The 20,801-nt window shown below is 50.6% G+C and overlaps 1 protein-coding gene across 1 annotated transcript in view; it reads right to left on the bottom strand.

Moving 5' to 3' along the window:
• Window positions 1–20,801, bottom strand: part of Cacna1a (calcium voltage-gated channel subunit alpha1 A) — a gene marked incomplete at its 3' end in the record, with an annotated part of 258,667 nt that overhangs the window by 160,818 nt on the left and 77,048 nt on the right. Inside the window, exons 3-4 of the mRNA XM_041663340.1 lie at window positions 7,582–7,687; window positions 6,428–6,567 (exon numbers count right to left, since the gene is read on the bottom strand). Of these exons, the coding sequence (XP_041519274.1) occupies window positions 6,428–6,567; window positions 7,582–7,687 (246 nt within the window). The remainder of the gene's footprint in view (window positions 1–6,427; window positions 6,568–7,581; window positions 7,688–20,801) is intronic.

Here is a 20,801-nt window from a genome sequence, read left to right as displayed (position 1 = left end):
CAGGTGAAAAGCTGCTTATCTGTGGGAGCTATTATACTTCCGCCGCCACGGTTTCTTCACCTGTGGAATCAGAAGGACTTAAACAGTTTATACACAGACACACTGTACTGACACAACTTGTGATTTTTCTTCTTCTTCCTTTTTTTTTTTGCATTGATTCTGTAGCTAATACCAGACAGAGACAGGCATGAGGCACAGGATACTGGGAGACTAGGGCAGGAGAAATGCAAGTTCAACACCAGCTTTGACTACCAGAGCTCAAGGCCAAACTGGGAAATTTAGTAAGATCCTGTCTCAGAATAAAGGGGGTGGCAGTGGGGGTGGCCCAGAGGTAGAATGCCTGCCTGGGGTGTGCGTATGGGGCCCAGGGGTAGAATGCCTGCTTGTGCGGGTGGGGTGGGTGCGGCACAGTGTCCTGGGTCCACTCTAGCACCACAAACACCAGAAAGGAGACATCAGGCTATTGAGCTAAACACAGATCTGAGTCGGAGCCTACCTTGGGCTCCTGTGACCCTGGCTCAACACGGCCTCTTAGCAGACTGACTGGAGAACTGAGGGGCTCAGGCACAGTGACAAGCTGCTTCACCCCTGACACATTCCACTGTGAAAGGCTTGGGAGCCGGAAGGCAACAGTGGGCACAAAATTGTTAATGGAACACCCTGCACATAGGAGGTGCCTGGAAGATGACAGGGATAACCAGGGCAGCCATGCTGACACTGCTCATGAGAACGGACAAATCTCACCACAGCCCAAAGCTCAGAAAGCGCAATGCTCTCATTATACAGCCTGCATCGAGAAGTATGCAAAGCATCTATCCTACAGTGGGGAAGCCCGTGGAACTCAGAGCGACCAGAAATGACTGTAGAGACACATCACCAAAGATGCAACTTGTGCATCAGCATGATGGTGGCGTTTGTTGTTGATTTCAAGATGCTGTTTACATGTGCAAGTGCCTCGGGGCAGCTACAGTAGTGAGGAGAAGGCGTGGACTCAGGATGTGCTTCCACAATTGAACAAAGTGGAGTGAACACTAGAGCTTTATGACTTTGGTCAACTCCTTCGATGCTTGAGGATCTGTTCCTCAAGCATGCAACAGAAAGAGCAAAGGAGGTGGGAACTTTCTGAGTTTCCCTTTCTTTCTGATTTTTGTTTGGTTGGTTTGGTTTGTGGTGCTGTGGATGGAACCCAAGGTCTTAAATACATTCCCAAGCACAGGGATTGAAAACCAGGGTTTTGCTTATGATTGACAAGAGATTTACCTAGCACTCACTGAGTCATGCTCCCAGCCCCTCCCTGGGGGATGCTGAGCCATTGCCCCACATGCTATGATGCATTGAGAATAAGTAACTTGCCTAAAGCCCACTGAGATTGAGCCCTACACTACATGATCTGTCTCCATCAGCTGATGGCAGCCTAGTCCTGAACTGTGCTGTAGAATGTTCGATGGTCAAAAGTATCATGTTTCAAATGCATAATTGCTTATTCGCTGACAACCTACCTGTGTGAGACTCATGCTAGGCCCTTGGCTACCAAGCACTGTGTCTATCTCTCCCGCTAAAGTCTGTGGTCCTGCCTTTAGTCTGCTCTCTTTCTCCACCATATGGGGCCCAGGGATAACAGTCACCAGGGTGTCATCTATTATGTATTGCCCTGTTGTCCCAGCAATCTGTCAACCATGGATCTATTCTCAATCTGCATCTCAGCCATTTATCTAATAACTTGCCTGGGGGCTAGGGAGATGGCTCGGTGGGTAGAGCACTTGCTGCACAAGTGTGTGGACCTGAGTCGGAATCTCCAGCAAATATGTAAAAAGCTGGGCATTGGCACTGTATGACTCTGATCCCGGAGAGTGGTGGGTTAGTGAGCTCTAGGTTCTGTGAAAGACCTTGTCTCATAAAAATAAAGGTGCCAAGTGATTGGGGAGACATCAGACATCAACTTCTGGCCTCCACATGTATCTGTAACACACACACACACATACACACAAACAGGTACACTTATACCTTAATATCTGCCTTTGTCTGTCTCATGTTATATCCCATCTGTCAATAATTTACTTTTCTATCCAACAACCTATATTCTATCCATCTGTTCCCTGTCTATCCTATCTGTCATCTGCTGCATCTGTCTATCCACCCATCTATCCATCCATCCATCCATCCACCCATCCACCCATCCATCCACCGCCTATCATCTGTCTACATCATTTGTCTCCCTGCACATTACAGTATGAACCCCGTCATCTCAAACCAACCCCTCATTTCACATTTCCTAAATGTCCATCTCATACATTTTTAATCCTCAGAATTTTAAAAATAATGAAAGTATACTTAAAAATAAACTGACAAAAGTCACAAAACCAGAATTTCTCCAAGGCCTTTTCTCCTCTCTCCCTTTTCAAAGAGAAAAACAAAAACACTTCCCATCCTACAAACCCAGCAAATCCACAGCGAAGACATTTCCCATCAGATCTCACACAAGACAAAGGCAAAGGGTCCTGGCAGTCCACAAGACACAAACACTGACGGAGCTGCAGGCCGATCGGGAATGGAAGACAGCCAGCTAGCTAATCAGCAAATGCTCATTAAAGCCCCACTTGTCTCAGTGCTCAATAAACGCCTCATCCCCTTCCTCCAGGGCACAATTCAGCACTGGATCACCATGGCTGATTGGTGGGGGGCAGGCTCTGCAGGACCACTCCCGTGCAGCTCAGCACTCAGAGACCAGCAGCCCAGGGACAGGTGTGAGCACTGGGCCCCAGTTAAACAATGTTACCAGACAACAGGGAAGAACGGCCAACCAGATAAACAAGGGAGAGAGACTGCACAGGAAGGAAAGGAGAAGAGGGTGAGGAGGTACAGAGGGTGGGAGGAGGAGCTTTCAGGGATGGGCAGTGGGTAGGTCCCCCAAGTCACAGGGAAATTCAGATCAGTGACACATGTGCAGACACACATGTACACAGTCAGAGACTATGGACCAAAGAGGTTCACTCACACGGCACACCATACACACACAGTCACACAGACATACACACATGTACACAGTCAGGGACTATGGACCAAAGAGGTTCACTCACACTGCACACACACACACACACACACACACACACACACACAGTCACACAGACATACACACATGTACACAGTCAGGGACTATGGACCAAAGATGTTCACTCACACTGCACACACACACACACAGAGTCACACAGACATACACACATGTACACAGTCAGGGACTATGGACCAAAGATGTTCACTCACACTGCACACACACACACACAGAGTCACACAGACATACACACATGTACACAGTCAGGGACTATGGACCAAAGATGTTCACTCACACCGCGCGCACACACACACACACACACACACACACACAGTCACACAGACATACACACAGACACACACACAGAGACACACACCATCAACATATACACACAAACACACAAGCACACCACACACACATGCAAATACACGATACTATTGCATATACACAGGCAAACACATAGACTACACACACAAACGTAAACCACTCTGCTAAAGAAAAAAAGGGGGGTTTGGTGGATACAAACATTCACCTGATATGGATGCCTGGAACCAAACATGGATCTTCTACAAGCGCAGTAGATGCTCTTAAGTAACAAACCATCTCCCCAGCCCCTACCACACACTTTTGTAACACAGTTGGCCTGCTGCAAGAGAAAACTGCCTGATTCTATGTCAAGTCACAAGCCACAAGACTTGGCATGATGACCAGCATGCCCGCCACAAACACAAGGACTATGCAATCCTGCCCAGGACTCTCACGACACACCAGCTGCACCAGATACACACTCACGCAAGAACTCCTCTAAGGAGTGACAGGATCTTGAAACACAAGTAAGATGGCAGGGATGGTGGTAAACGTGTTCCAGACCTGAGGGGCATGAGCCCAGCTAGCCCAGGATGGGCGATCAATTCTGAGACTGGATCCACTAAGGCATGTCTGGGAGGCCTGGTGGAATGGTCTCATCAGTAAAGCGACTGTCACACAGTCAAGACCTGAGTTCAGATTCTGACAACCCGTATAAAATCTGGACATGATTGCAACCCCAATGCTGGAGACAGAGACAGTGGGAGACCTGGGACTCCCTGGATAGCTTAGTCCAGTCGACTTGATTAGCTTTAGGTCAGGGAGACTCTCAGAAAACAAGGTGGGCACCGCCTGAGGAATCACACCGGAGGTTGGCCCCCGGTCTCACACCCCCGTGCACAGAGGTGTAGGAACACACACTCACACCTACAACACACACGCAACCACACACATCCACATGTACACCTACAAAGGTACAAACTTGCACCACACATCTACACACCTTCACACCAACACATACCAAAACACATACCCACAAACACACCCATTCACACCCACACAACCTGTACCTACACAGACACACACAGACACCTCTACGCTCATACCTGTATACATTTCATGCATACACTGGCACACACTCACACGCACCCATACATTCTCACACCTACACGCAAGAAACAGGCATATCTTTCAGGGTGTTTCCAGGGACAACAGAATGAAAAGAGGTGAACTCTGTCCTAACCAATAGAGTCGCTCTGATGGATTTTTAATGTGCTGGTATTATCAAAGACTGGAACTGTCTGGGGAAATGGGGTCTCTAGGGCCATCCTGCAGTCCCCCAAGCCTGTCTCCACCTGTCTCTTCCACACTGTGGAGAGCGAAAAGAGGCCTTCACCACTAGCTCCCACCAACTCAGTGTTCTCCCAAGAGTACAAGCAACCATGGAATGGAGCCTCGCTCCCAGCAGCCAAAACAAAGACTTCCTCTTCGAGCTGGGCATGTCAGACATGTTGTTATAATGACTAGGAAAGGAATTAAGATGTGTGACATCCACCAAAAGCAACAGGACCAGGATGGCAGCAGGAGCCACTAGGAAGGACAATATGCCCAAAGGAAAGAGAGGAGAGGAAGGTGTCCAGGAAAGAGGGGACTCAACTGAGTGACCCAGAGGCGAGTAGAGAGAAGGCAGAGAGAAAGCCCCTCCCCAGTCAGTCCGAGACTACCAGGTCCACCCTGGGCTCTAACAAGGGTCCATGGAGTTTCTACAAAGACTGGCTACATAGTCACTGCCCTAGTTAGCCTTAACTGCCAACCGAGGGAGTCTCAGTTGAGGGACTCCTTAGGTTAGACTGGTCAACAGGCAAGCCTTGTGATATGATTGTCGATTGATGTAGGAAGGCAGTGCCATTCCCTGGGCAGGTGGTCTTGAGTTGTATGAAATGCCAGCTGAGCAGGAGCCAGAGAGTGAGCCTGCAAGCAGGGTTCCTCCATGGTTTCTGCTTCAAGTTCCTGCTTTGATATCCCTTAGTGATGAACTATGACCTGGAAGCATAAGTTAAATATCTTCCTCCTCTAAGGTGCTTTTGGATAGTTTATCACAGCAACAAAATGAAAAGAACACTCCCCAAACCCACCTCTATTTGCTTCTAAGCACAAGCTCTTGTTTCCCAGCTTCTGTGACTGACTTCTAGCCAACATACACTTTTTTTCCCCTGCATTGCTGGCGATCAAACCCAGGACTTCATGGAAGGCAAGAACTCTACCGCAGCCCCATCCACTGGAATATGAACGAGAAGACAAGGTCCAAGCCCTTTCCAGCCCCACAAACTATCCAAGTATCCCCTTATCATTTACCATCTGGTTTATTGTTAACAGATGCAGAATTTCGGAAAAATGCAGTTTGACAGTAAAGAGCCACAATACAGCAAGGGCTCTAGGCTGTCAATCATTTAGGGAGACGAGAGTGACAACTAGAAAGCACCATGTTTGACTCTCAGTGACTGACAAACTTCCATTAAGTAGAAGTCATTCTTAGTTTGGAACCATCTGTTGTGGCAGCCAGTGTGGGAAGTGTACAGACATTTGCTTTTCAGACACAGTTTGTTCCTTGTACCCACATCTGAAAATCCCTTAAAGACATGAGCAGAACCTGCCAAAGTTCAAACCAGTTCATGTGGCCAGAAACCCTCAGCACAGTCACCACCATGGAATAAAGGCACCAATCTCCAAGCAAAGGATGGGATCCACTAATGAGGAGGAGCTCTCAGACACCTTGGTTGGTCGGTTTAAGGCCCAGCCCTGCTGCTGAGCAGCTGGAGGGTATTTATCCTTCCAGAGTGGTGGGCTGGGGATGGGAACATCTTCTGCCCCACTCAGTATGCTGAGGACCACATGATCATGTGCCCCCTACAACAGGTCTTTGTTTTAGCTTCAACAGACACAGAGGTGGCAGGGAGAACACTGGGCACAGATTTCCAAGCCCAGCCTGGGCCACACATACCATAATACTAACCAAGCCTTGACAAGGCTCAGAAAAAAATATCTGCTATAGAACGTGATGTAGTCGCCTACCCTGTTAGCACCACGACAAAGTCCATGACGTTCCAGCCATTCCTCAGGTAGGAGCCTTTGTGGAAGGCAAAGCCGAGAGCCACAATCTTAATTCCAGCCTCGAAACAGAAGATTCCGATGAAGTATGGTTCTGTGTCATCCTGAAAGGGAGAGAAGGCAGTGTCAGTGGCATGGGTGGTGGAGGGTGGCGTGACCCCAAGGCAGCACACCTTCCCAACAGGCCAAGTGACCAAGGGCCAAGACCTCTGGAACTAAGCCAAAGGAACACACACCGGGGGTTGAGCTGCCTCAGATACCGTGTCACAGCAACAGAGCGCTAAGAACAACCCATTCCTGGGCTAGGAACCCTGAATGCCTACCCTTAGACATATGGATGTTGCCTTGGTTGAGATTATGAATGCCAAGAGGGCATGACCCAGAAGTAGAACCTGGTCTAGGGTCCACCAGCGAGAAGCTGGCGGGGTGGCCCAGGAGCAGAGATTTTGCCTGGAATATCCTACTAAGGGGCTGGGCTATTGCTCAGTGACAGAGAAGCCAGGAGAGCATGTGTGAGGCTTTGTGTTCCTCCTTAGTATAGCAACATAGCAAACAGGCAACAAATCAATGTGGTCTGTATTTGACTCCTGGTAGAACCGAACAACCCCCAAATGACGTAGCTGAGCAAGGAACTCTGGGTACAGACTGGCTCTGAGGCATTATCATGGCAACACGAGGCAGCTGCATTTCTAGCTATGCAGACACAAGCATGCGGCTGCCGACCTGGACGTGGCCTACTTCTGCTGGGGAAGAGGAGCACGGAGGGAAATAGAGGCTGAGGAAGAACTGCCAGTGGGGCCTCTCTGACTGAATCTGAGGTGTGGGTTCGCAGTGGCTAACTGCTCTGTTCTACGTTTATGTATATCCGTATTTCTTTTTTCATAATCAATTTTGTTTTCGGGCATGAAAGAGAAAGTAGAGTTTGGACTGAGTGTGACGTCCTCAAGGATAGTGTAATGGCCACTGTGCCCTGGTGTACACCAGGTCTGCTGGGCCTCAAGGGCGAGGCTGGGCAGTGAGGGCTTCCGTGTCCCCAGGTCACTGGTGAATTTGCAAGGCAGGCCTTCTCCACACAGCTTTCAGCCCAGGCACCCAGAACCCCTCCACCCCAAGCTCACCAGCCGCTCAGACATGGGCGTCTTGTCATCATCAGGGAGGTGCTGCTCCAGGGCCAGGACGATGCAGTTGGCAATGATGGTGGCCAGGATCATGTACTCGAAGGGAGTGTGGGGGTTAAGGAGCAGACCACCAGTGGCTTTGTGCTTAGCATCCTGTCCTCTCCCGGCAACCCAGCCCAACACCCCTAGCTTGACCCTCATCCCCTCATCCCCTCACACCCCTACCCCAGCGACACACACAGTCACTTGCCTCATCTGTCTGGGGGGGGCGCCCCTGCAGTTCCCAGTCCTGCAGCTGTGACTCTTAAAAGGTTTCTATTAGCATGTACTAGATACACATGAGGGTCACATTCAAGCCCCCTCCCTCTCTGTCTCCTTCCCTCCTAGTCCCTCTCCTGGTTTCTTCCCTCCGCCCTCTCTCTGGCTCAATACATTTAGGGTTGCTCACAGGCAGCGACTACACCCCTGCAGAAAATGTCACCCCGCTAACTGCGTATAAATCCCCAGGGAAGGATGGCGCCTTGAGAGGCCCTCTTTCCTCCGTGACATGGTGCCGACACAATCTTGTGCTCTGAGTTCAAGAGTGCCCCAGCCCGTTCTCCAGGTCTCTCACTCTTTCCACCCCTTAGCCAGGTCTGTCTCCACCCCTGCGGTGTAATCACTGCAAGCGCCGCAGCTCTGCATCGGCTGTGGGGCACACGGCATTCCCATCAACCACCGCAGGGCCAAGGGCAGAAGAGAGCAAAATCCACCGACTCAGGGAGAAGCGAGTGGGTGAAGTGACTCCAGCACACAGAGCACACCAGACAGAACCACAGTGAGGAGAGCAGGGCCCTCCGCATGCGTGTGCCAGCATCCACCAATCCAACTGGCTGGAGGTGAAAAGTATTCTGAGAAAGACAAATGTGTCAGGCGGACCCTAAACAACACACAGCAGCAACTAGTGAGGGACATGCCTCTATGTTAGGTCCTCAGGTCACCTAGAGATGAGCTGGCATCTCTGGGAGGAGATGTGCAAGCCTGGCAGGCAGGGCTTGAACGTCTGCAGATTTTGGTATTTTGGGGGTCCAGGAACTGACCCACTGTGCATATGGAAGGATGACAACGGGTCATGCCTGTAGTAAGACAGCGAGTGCCGTGAAGAGCAGGCAGGGAAGAGGTGAATCACACTGGTCAGGGGAATGGAAGACTGTACACTGTAACTGTAAAACGCCTGCTGTGCAAGCTTAGGGGTCCCAGACGAAGCCCCAGCCACCACAGGAAAGATGGGTACATTGGTACACATCTGAAACACAGGTACTGGGAAGGGGGAGTGGATCCCGAGGATTGCCAGCAACTAGCTGAAATGGGCAACTCTGTCTCAAAACTTAGGTGCAGAGCAATTGAAAAAGATGCCTGACGCTGACCTCGATGACCTCTGACTTCTGCAAACACACACCCACACATGTGCAAACACACCTATCCATACATGCACACACCCACACACGTGCAAACACACCTATCCATACATGCACACACCCACACACGTGCAAACACACCTATCCATACATGCACACACCCACATACGTGCAAACACACCTATCCATACATACACACACCCACACACGTGCAAACACACCTATCCATACATGCACACACCCACACACGTGCAAACACACCTATCCATACATGCACACACCCACACACATGCAAACACACCTATCCATACATGCACACACCCACACATGTGCAAACACACCTCATGCACACACCCACACACGTGCAAACACACCTATCCATACATGCACACACCCACACACGTGCAAACACTCCTATCCATACATGCACACACCCACACATGTGCAAACACACCTATCCATACATGCACACACCCACACATGTGCAAACACACCTATCCATACATGCATACACCCACACAAACATGTGCATACACTCACACACATAAAAAACAAAACAAACTGTGGTCTGCCATGACACCCAAAGCATAGTTAACAAAAACATGGACATGGGCCAACAAGACGTCTCGGTGGGTAAAGGCATAGCAACAATACTGGCCACCTGAGCTGAATCCCGGAACCAACATGATAGGAGAGAAATGACTCCTGAGAGCCGTTTTCTGACCTCCATCCGTGAACTGTGCATGTGTGTGTGTGCATGAGCACGCACGCACACATACACACCCAAAAAAACGTGCACCATGCATGCAAAGCCCTGCTCCTGAAGATTTCTAGAAAGCACCACAGGGCAGGATCAGTTCTCACTCCCACAGAGTGGAGTGAGACAAAGCCAGAGAGCGCCTAGTGCTGGGGGCTGGGGGCTCAGGAATCCTATGCACTACTCAGGGAGCAGGGAGCTGTGTGGCACTTCCTAGGAAGGTTAAATACGGAATTACCATCCCACACAGGGATTCTACTCTGAGGAACAGAGCTCAAAGAATTAGAAAATCAGAAGTCAGACAAACACTGCTAAGTGGCAGAATGTTCTCGACCTGCCAAAAAGTGGAAGATGCCTTATTTGGTATCGCTAAACAAGCAGGTAAGAATAAGGAGGTTGTCTCTGTCCCGTGTGGACTATTCAGCAGTCCCAAAGAGCGATGCCCTGATACGTGAACACAGCTTGAGACCATGAGGCAAGAGGAAGGAGCAAGGCACAAAGGGGCTCATGGCCACCGTGTATGGAACACACAGCATCAGCAGATCTTCAAGGCAGCTTCCTGGAAGCTGGGGGCTGAGGGAGAGAGTGAGGGCTTCACGTGCGGGAATTAGACGCACAGTTGCACGACACTCTGACTGTACTAAATTCTAGGGCGTTAGTCACTTGAAAACATCTTGGGCATTTAGGAGGCAGAGGCAGACAGATCTCTGTGATTTTAAGGCCAGCCAGGTCTATATAACCAGTTCCAGGCCAGTGAGGGCTACAAGAGAAATTCAGTCTTGGGGTTGGGGTGGGATGCTAGAGACATGGTTCAGCAGATAAGAGTGTAGAGGACCCAAGTTCAGGCCTGAATTTGACACCTTCTGATCTCCATGGGCACCCCTCTCTCTCTCTCTCTCTCTCTCTCTCTCTCTCTCTCTCTCTCTCTCTCAAGCATGCACGTACACACACACACACACACACACACACACACACACACACACACACACGTCTTTTGTGGGCTGGAGAAATGGCTCAGCATAGCCATTAAAGGCTAAGCCTCATAACCAAAACAAATCTTTTATAAAAGTGGACAGAACAGGCATCTTGCGGGGAGGGGAGGGACTCTGAAGATATAACAATATCTGAGAGAAGGGACACACCCTTTCCCTTTGCCCTTCTTCCTCACCTCAGGAACTGTCTGTTGCTCTAGCTTGACACACAGACTAGTTCACAGAGAACAGTGCGAGTTCCCTGTCCCTCAGAAGCAGCCCTAGTCCAACAGCTTGTGGATGGAGCTACCTATCTTGGAGCTAGACGGCGGAGAGTGAACAAGTGGATTTTAGATGTGCAACCACAGCACCTGAGGGTAGGGAGAACGGTTTCCCAGCCTGACTCAGTACGTGAGTGGGCACTGTCCTGGACACTGCAGGGAGTGGCGAAGCATGTATGGTTGCCGTCTGCAGAGCCAAATGCATCATGTGTGTCCCCAAGGACAGTGTGCCTCCATTTACAGGCTGGGAGGGCTTGGACCCTCTCGGCGCTTCCCTCGGAGAAGCTGACTGGCTTGGTCTCTGCTTTGCATCTAGATCTGTTTGGCAGTTTGCTTGGGTTTTTGCGGCAGGGTCTCAATCTCTAGCCTTGATCTGGGAGCCCCCTGTCTCAGCCTCCCAAGTGATGGGACGACAGGTCACTGGATTAGGTATTCTGGAGGTGCCGTCAAACCACCCCTTAGAAGGCTGGAAGGAACTGAAGCCTAAACCCCTTTTCTGGATGGAAAGGTAAAGGAGGAGACAGTAAACAGAGGAGGAAGCATCTCAGGAAGAAGGGACGGCCAGGCCTTTTCTGTTTGGTGTCAGTCTCAGTGCCCAGCTGCAAACAGCAATTCAGGATGACAACAAAAGCGACTCACAAGCCCATCCGTGACTGGCGTCATGCCTCTCAGCACCAGACCCAGAACAAAGCGCTACAAAGACTCCCCTCTGCCTCACCCTGCAGCCTGGAAAACAAGAGCCAATATTTGCACACACAGAAAGCAAGGCCAAGCCCTTGCTGGCGCTGGCGATTTGAATGAGACTCGCGTTCTCTCTCAGTCAGCCTTCCCCGCCTGCGTGGCTGCTTCTTCGTGGAGCCACCATCTCCCTCTGGCATTCCTTGGCTTCCTGTCCCCAGATGGCTGCCGTGAAACTGCCTTTGCAGCAGCTGGCACCATGTTTAGGTCCTGCTGTGTCAGCAAGGTTCCTAGTGCCTGGGCTTCAGAACCCAGAATCCCCGAGATCTGAAGGAAAGACTTGGCATGCAGATGAGCGGAAGAGAAACTCCATTTCTTCTTCGCAACTTCATTGTGTTCTATTTATCAGTTCTGGCAGTGCTGGGGAGAGAACCCTAGGTCTCACGCATGCTAAGAAGCCACATCCTCAGCCCTCTTCCTACTTTTTATCTCAAGACAGGATCTTGCAGAGTCACCTGGGCTGGCCTCAAAGTCACTCTGCAGCCCAGGCCAGCCTTACACCTGCAACTCTCCTGCCTCAGCTTCCTGATCCCTGCAATGACAGATCCACATCCCCCGGGCTCAGTTCCTGATACTACTTCCTCTTCTTTTTGTCAAATCTAAACACACGAGCTCCCAATGTCACTTCACAGACCCCGAGTACGAGTCAGTGACAACGGGTCCTATATTCTGGCCACACAAAGCAAGCGCTCAACATCATGGGCATTATGGCCCTTTAAGAATGCAGTCTAAGGCCTGTCTCCACTTTCTGAGTCAGGAGGAGCCTTCTAGAGCTTCTAGGCTGTGTGCTGGCACAGTTCAGGGAGCCTGTGCTCTACTTCAGGGTGGGTGGAGCCAGGCATCTGGGCTTTGAGCCCTCTCAGGAGGAGGGGCCCTTCCTTTCCCTCCCAGTTTTCATCTCCGCATCCAGATTCCCAGTGAGCCCAAGAGTCCTAGATTCCCTCATTCAGGCCAGGGGACCAGAAGACACCCCGCATCTTGACGAAGCATGAGTAATGTTGGGATGGGGGAAGGCAAGCAGAAGATTCCAGTTTATAGAACATGCAAGCACGCATAGCCTCTCAGCAGGTCTCACCTCCCTTGGAAGACAAGCTGAGGTCCTCTCCACTGTCCAGGAGCCTTTACTGCCCCCTTGGCCTGTCTCTTCTATGCTCTGTTTCGGTCATGAACTCCACCCACCTTGTCTCCAGATTTTCTAAGCATCCGGGGCACGTTTCCTCTACGGGACCTTTGCATGCATTGCCCACACTTCTGAAAGACTCTCCGCAGATACCAACAGGATTTCTTCCCTGGCTTCCTCTAGGTTTCTATTCAAGGGTCACTTCTTCCCACTCTTTTCTGTTTAATTTCCCCCCACACTGTATTTAAAAGACCACTGTATTTTTCATCTTCATCTTGTTCACTGTCTTTTTTACTAACCAGGTGTGACACCAGCAGGGGTTTGCTCTGGCCTCCTTGGTTCATGGGTTTGTCTGGTTGCCCTAAGCGAGCCTGTGCTGTACAGCACACACTTCCTCAGAGGAAGGGAGGAGGAGAGCCTACATACTGATTTCTGCAGCTCCTCATTCATGCCCCCCTCACTTTAGACCCAGCTCCCAGGGACATGAGAAATCTACAATCGGGGGGACCTGGGGAAATGGCTCTGGCTAAGGTACTCGGGTCACAAACATGAGGGTGTGGGTTCGATCACTGGGACCCATGGGAAAAGCCATGTCTGTCATCCCAGTGCTGAGGGGGGCAGGGACAGGTGGAGCCCTGGGGCTCCTTAGTGCCTAGGTTGGCTGAACTGGTGATCTCCAGGTCAAGAAGAGATCCTGTCCAAAAGGAGGAGGACAATGTGTCTAAGGATGACACTCAAGGTCACACACATGAGCTCACACAGGCAAACACGATTTTTAAAAAGGCTTTTGTAGAGCTAGAGAGATGGGTCAGTGATTAAAAGCACTTCTACTCTTACAGAGGACCCAGGGTCAGTTCCCAGCACCCGCATGGTGGGTCACAAACACCTATAACTCTAGTTCCAGGGAATCCAATCCCCTCTTCTGAACCCCAAGGACACTAGGCATGCACACGGTGCACATACACACATTCAAGCAAAATACTCTCTCACACACACAAATCAAAATCTGGATTCTTTTAAAGACCTTGTAAATGGGTTTCTGCCATGAGGAGAGAGGAAGGGGCCCAGGCAGAGACAGAAGGCTGCTCCAGGGAGGAGCAGGAGAGGAGTCTCCTCAGCCCCACCCCCTGCACTTGACTTACAGGTTCTAGCTCACAGCCCTGCTGAGCAATGCCTGTGCTGGCTGCACTGGCCTCCTGGGCACTTGGAGACAAAGTTACTGTGTCAGCAGGTCTAGAGTCCTCGGGCAGTGAGGAGGCAGAGGGAAGAAGAGAAGCCAGTCTGCTGGAAAGCCAGGCTGCCTCCCCACTGGCCAGAGCCTCCTCAAAAGGCCCCCTGGGCCCCACAGACCATCCTGGTAGGAGATTCTGGAAATGGCCGAGAACTGCCCAGGGGAAAGGCAAGGCTGCAAGGGCTCACAGGGTCTTGCCTTTGGGGAATCAGTCCATCAAAGAAAAATCACTTCCCAAAGTGGACATGGCAGTGGGTACCCAGCCCTTAGAAGCCCTTGGAGCAGGCCCTGGTCTTCCAGTCTGCTCCCACAATGCTCTCCACCCCCTACCTCAGCTCCAGCCTTAAAAGACCCTGTCCCCAGAAGAGGTTGGCAAGAGGGACGTGCTGAGGAAGCACACGGAAGGAGTCAACCCGGTCTGCAGGAGCTCCCAGACCCGTCCTCACAAGAGCGACCTGATACCCAGCTTCCACTGCTTTCAGATGCCAGCAGAGCCAAGCGCCTTTGAGAGCCGGTACTTGCTACAATAAGCAGAAGCTGCCACACTCTGCCACCATCACTGAATGAGGAACTGGGCCCAGACATTCCAGGTCCAGTCACAGCTCAGCCACTATGGCACAGCTGTTGATGGGACGCTGCAGTAGGCAATGTGACCAGGGCTCTGCCCTTGGGGTCCCTTGAAATGACCCTTAGCCCCATTTTTGGATGATTTTTCTAAACTTGGTCAAGGTCACAGAAGAGGCAGGACAGCAGGGTGTGCTTACATGGCGGCACACCCCACACCCCACAATTTGATTTTGCTCATGTTTTTTTCTTTTTGCAGTGTGAGGATGGAACCCAGGGTCTGACACAGCTAAGTGAGGTGACAACGAGCCACGCCCCAAGTCTGTCACTAGCCCCACTGCTATAGTTTTGTAAGTTAGACCACGGTGAGACATGAGACCTCACAGATGCTAACAGCACTCTGGCACGGTGCAGCCCAGCCTTCACTTGCCGTGCTTTGAAGCATGATTTTGCCTCTGTTTATAAATCAGAATGAGGGTTTTTGGATTTTTTTTTTTTTTTGAGACAAGGTGTTTCAATGTAGCCCAGGCTGACTTTGAACTGGTGGTGTTCAGGCCATAGCCTCTCAAGTGCAGGGATATGCTCCACCATGATAACCCCTGCACTTGAGACCTTAGCCAAACAGATTATATTTCACCAAAGATTTAAGTAGCTGCTACTATTAATTCATTCATTAAGGACACTGGGGATAATCCGGAGCCTCGCACTCACTGGCAGATGCTCTACAGCCAAGCCGCAGCTCACAATCTAATTCCCCAAGGATCAATCACTGTGTGCTGGCCACACCGTAAGCCCATTGGAAATGAGTCGCCATGAATGACCAGTCCGGCTCTCACCAACCCATAAAGTCTCAAGTTCTCAGACAGGCCTGCGGAATCTTCAGCTCGCACCAGCAGTCACAGGCAAAGCTAGAGAAAGGCTTTCCACCCTCTATCCAGCAGAGGTCCCAGGAGACAGCCTAAGGAAAGGGCAGGCAGGGACATTCAGCACCATGGCCAGCAGCCAACGGGCCCGGGCGGATTCAACTGCTGCTGCTGAAGAGGGTGGGTAGGGCGTGCTGGAATAGAGTTCAGCCCAGGAGCTCTAGCTGGCTCTGCTAGACCTGCAGTTCACCTCCAGGGTGAAGAAGGGGGAAGAGAGTCATTGTGTATTTAAGGACACAATGTTGACAGATGTTGTGGGGACACAGCTACTACTCCTTACCCAGCACTTTCGAGGCAGAGACTGGTGTGTCTGTATAAGTTCAAGGCTAGATTAGTTTACAGAGACAGTTCCAGGCAGGCAGGAATACACAGTGAAACTCTGTCTTTTAAAAAAAAAGAAGACTTTAAGCTGACTTGACATACTTTTTGTTTCATATCATCCAAGGGATTTTAAGGTTCTTGGTTCTTGAAGGTAAGATATACCTGTGTGCATGCAATGCTGGGAATATGTGTACAGGAAATCCTGGAGCAGGGACAGATGCTGAGGTGGGAGAGTCATGGGTCTGTCTGTGCCCGACCTCGAGGTCTGCAGAGTAAGCCTGTGCCCCCAGCCGACCGCACCTCCCAAGAAGTGACCCAGGAAAAGTTTCAAGGGCTTGTGAGTCAAAGGGGCTTTGACTTGGGTTAAAAACATGCTTCCCTGAGCCTCAGTTTCCTCAGGGTGAGCTGCAAAAAGCAGCCAGAGTGGAGTGCTCAATAGTCAGGGAAGGTTTCTCTTGCTTATTGCTGTTCCTCCAAAGACCAGAACATTTAATACTGTGAACAAAGAGAAGAGGTTCATCCCATTGTAACCAAGCAATGGAGTTTATTGTGTTAAATAGCTGCGGTGCCAGCATTGCTCCAGCCCTCCCCATCCTGCTTCCTCCTTTTCCCTCCCCCTCCCCCAATCTCTTTCTCCTTTCTCTGCCACTCCCTTTCTTCCCTTTCTCCTCTCTCTTTCTACCTCTTCCTTCCCAAACCCCTGTAGCCCAGCCTGGACTGGCATCAGCCCTGCTCTTCCTGCCTTTACCCTGCCCCATCCCTCCCTGAGACTCTTCTCCCAGGTCTTTGCTACCAGATCTCAAAGCACTGCTGTGCGTAACACTCGCCCCACAGCTGCACACTGCACTCACTCACCCCACTGCTGTGCACTGCCCTCACCCCACTGCTGTGCACTGCCTTCATCCCACTGCTGTGCACTGCACTCACCCTACTGAGTGCAACATTTATTTTAATGCTTAATTAGATGAATTGCTCTCATTAGAACAACAGTCTCATTAGGGCAAGACCTAGGCTCATTCTAAGTTACATCCCAGGCATTTTTTCTGAGTGTAGAACACACAGCAGTTGCTCAATAAAAACAACTAACCAGATGAAAGCACAAAGCACCTTGTAGAACTGGTGTCAACAGCTTCCTCTAGGTTCCTGGGCTTACACCATCCTGGACACATTATTGCCAAACCGTATGACGGGCCTCACTGTTTTAAAGGGCTGCATCTTATGAGTGGCTGCCCCGTAGTTTATTTAACACTCCCCCAGAACTTCAGCTGGTCTCCATTACGGCAAAGCAGGTCTGACTGCTCACCTGTATCTCTGTGTGTTTGTGAGAACTTCAGAGATACAAAGAGAGGGTCCGGAGGAGTGCATATCTGACATCCATTCGTATGTGAGTCATCCCTGAATTTATAAGGCTGTATTTTTTCCATTAAAATAAAGTTATATGAGGGGCCAGCAAGATGGCTCAGTGGGTAAAGGTGCTTGCTGCCAAGCCTGAGATCTAAATTCAATCAAAAGACCCATGTCATGGGAGGAGAGAACCAACTCCCACAAGTCATTCTCTGCTATACACACCTGCATGTGTGTGCACACATGAGCATGCATGCACACACACACTCACACACCAAGCTAAATGTAAAAAGGAAAAGGACATGTAGTGCTATGAGGAGGTGGGGGAAAGAAGGCTTGGGGACCAGTGCTTCCTGAGCACAGCCCGTACCTGGCTTTGGGCTGCACCTCAACCAACCCCTCCTCCCCAAGGGACTATATGGTCACATGTGCTTCATATGAAATTAAATCCATAAGTCAACTGTACAAAAAAAAGCTGAAACATGGAAAAATCAATAAACCCCCACACAGACACACTTACACACACCCACAGACACACTCACACATATGGTCTAGAAGTTTCCACTTAAAGCAAGTAAGGTCAGCATCATCCCTTGCAAGTTCCACTGGTAGCACTAAGGTGCTGAATAGCGTCTAATCGGGTACCCCGGCCACCCTCCCCATCTTTCTATGAGTACTGAACAGCATCTGGTTGGGTCCCCTCCCTCCACCCCCCATCTTTCTATGAGAGCTTTCATGTTGCTCCCTCCCTTAGTCCCCTCTTATCATGAACTGTGTCTCTCCCAGTTTTCCAGATACCAGTTCCCTCCATGGCTCCCTACCCCAGCATCCTTCTCTGGAGCCATCTTTCTCTTCTCTATTGCTCTTAAATGCAAGCCAGCATCCCACCTGAACTCATGAGGTGCCTTCTCTGGCCTCCCTGCTAGCCTTGAGCCCTCTAACCCACACCTCTGCTCTCCCTCCCAAACAGCACCCATCCCAGAAGGCACCCACTAATCTCAAGCTGTCAAACATTCCCAGAGAACACCAACCACCTAGGCTGATACTAGACACAGTCTTAGGTCACAGACAGCCACTGGTGAAACCCAAGTCTGTGCTCAGGGACAAGAATGTGACCTTGGGAGAAACCATGGTTCTCCCACCAGTGCAAGTCCCACCCATGACTCCAGTCACACCCTTACCCCACCATCCTTCATATAAAGCAGCAGCCACGCTGTAACCATCAGCCTCCTCCCACTCTTCTGTGCTCTGCAGACCCAGCTGCCACATGGACCCTCCCGCCCAGTGAGGCCACCTGTGACCTCAGCTGCCAATCCTCAGGATGCTAGATTATCTGCCATCTGTCCACCCACCCATCCACCATCATGTCATCTGTCTGAGGATAACCTATCAGCTGCCGTCTGTCTGTCCATCATCTATCCACCTAATCCACCGTCTAATGATCCTCTATTCACCACCTATCTACTTAACCCATCATTTGTCACCTGCCAAAGCTCAGTCTAGTCTACTGGTCCTCCATGTATCTGAGGCAGGGTCTTGGTGTTGCCTGGGTTGGCCAGTCTCAGGCTCCTCAGCCTCCTGGGTCCTGGGGCTGCAGGCCGGGCTCCACAATGGCTCTCATGACATGTCTGCTCTGACTGCTGCCTTCCTGTGTTCATCTGCACTCCTCCTATCCTCCTGGCCTCTCATCCCAACTTTTCCTTTCCCCTTCCTTTTGTTCTACCAAATCTCTAAAAGCCTTAGTCCTAGGCAATTATTCCTTCCCTGAGTATCTGTGAACCCATGTGCTTGTGTGTCTGTCTGTCAACCTCTTCATTCTTTCCGTCCATCCATGTGCTCATTCATCTATCCATCTGCCTATCTATTCACTCCTCTGTGTAGTTACATGTGCGTGTGTACTATATTTATCATCTCTCCATCCTTAAGTCTGTCCTTCTTCTCTTCTGGGGACTCTTATGCACTTCGGTGGTAGGCATTCTCTACTGTTCCAAACAGAACATGCACCATTCCCCTTAGCATCTGCAGAGGTAGGCTTAGAGTGAACACAGAGCCTGCCCTCACACCCCGACCTTCAGGTGAGTATGGACAGTGAAGCACCAAGAAGACTAGAGGAAAGAAGATCCAGTGTCTCCTCATTTTCTCCTGCCCAGTGTGGTCCTAATGATGGTCGAGTCCCCTAGGGCCTTCTCAGCGGACTCTCAATGTCTGCCTTCATTTCCTAAGGTTGCCACAACAAACTGCCCACTACTCAGGGTGGAGGCCATGAGCTAAACATCTACAAAGGGACCAAGTGAAGACTCAGCTTCAGGGCAGGGACTAGCAGATGGGGGCCTCTTTAGGAACAACAGCCCTAGTCAGGGTAAGGCAGGAAGATCAGGGTCATGAGTTCGAGACCAGCCTGGGCTGTGGCTAAGAACAAGAACTGGAGTGAACCATAAAGAGGAAAGAGGAATGGGGGTGGGGACAGAAAAGAAAAAAGGGAGGAGGGAAAGGGGAGGAAGGAAGGGGGAGAGAAAAAGAGAGTTGGGTCCTAGTGAAAGTTGGGTCCCTGGAGAAGTGCCCTTGAAGGGGACTGTGGACTCAGCTGGCCCGCTCTCTTTCCTTATTTTTGACTCCAGATGTAAGCCATTTCCTTTACCAGAGGCCCCAAGACACACATCCACTCAGTCCTGAAATGGAACCAACGGAATCATGAGCCAAAATTAACCTTTTTTCCTCCTAAGTTAATTGCCTTGGGTATTTTGCTATAGTGATAGAGAGCTGATGAATACAGTAACTCAAAACAATGGAGCTTGAGCCTCTCCATGTTCCAGAGGCCAGCTGTCCAAAATTACGATGTCAGCAAAACTGAACCCCCTTCCTTCTTCCCACCACTGCCGTCTGGTCACTTCTTTCTTGTCTCTCTGCATGTCATGTGAGTGGACTCCTGTAATTTGTGACTTGCATGTCTGGGTTCTCACACTGGGAACTGTGACCTGGCACCTGAGGTCTGAGGCACAAGCCAGCTGCCTCCTCAGGTTTCCCATGTGGTCATTCAGTGCCTAGCTGGGAACACTGTTCTGGGAGTCTGTGGAGCCTGGAGGGGTAGAGGTCACTGGGGTGGAGTTCCAGTCTTCCCTCTTTGCTTGTCTGCGGAGCTGTGTCTTAGCACAATCCCACTGCCGTGGAGTACACACCGAAACAGACTGGCTCTATTTCACGTGTGAGTCCGAGCATATCTCTCCTCCCTTGATCTGCTTCTTAGTAGATTTTTGGTCACAGCAAAGAGAAAGTAACTATGTCCTATCCCAGACATTTTGGGTAGAGAGGAAGGTAGCCTGATCTTGGGTGGCAGTGCTGGCTGGAGGGCATGGAGCCCGACTTCAGAAGCAGTGCTCACTTGACCTGGTGGGCACATGAGTGGTGGCAGGCTGAGATGCCTCCCTTACCTGACCCTACTGCAGTGAGGTCAGCTTGGAGAAGAAGATGGTTTAGGGAGGGAGCTGAAGAGTGGTCCTGGTTCTGTAATCGACTGAAAAGCATTCCCCAAAACTTCAGGTTTACCTGGGACCTAGGAATGTGACCTTAGTTGGA

This window comes from Microtus oregoni, unplaced genomic scaffold, assembly GCF_018167655.1.
Source record: "Microtus oregoni isolate MIOR12 unplaced genomic scaffold, Mior012 000014F_ref0000157, whole genome shotgun sequence".
Classification (NCBI taxonomy): Eukaryota; Metazoa; Chordata; class Mammalia; order Rodentia; family Cricetidae; genus Microtus; species Microtus oregoni.
This window is presented reverse-complemented; position numbering and strand designations above follow the sequence as displayed.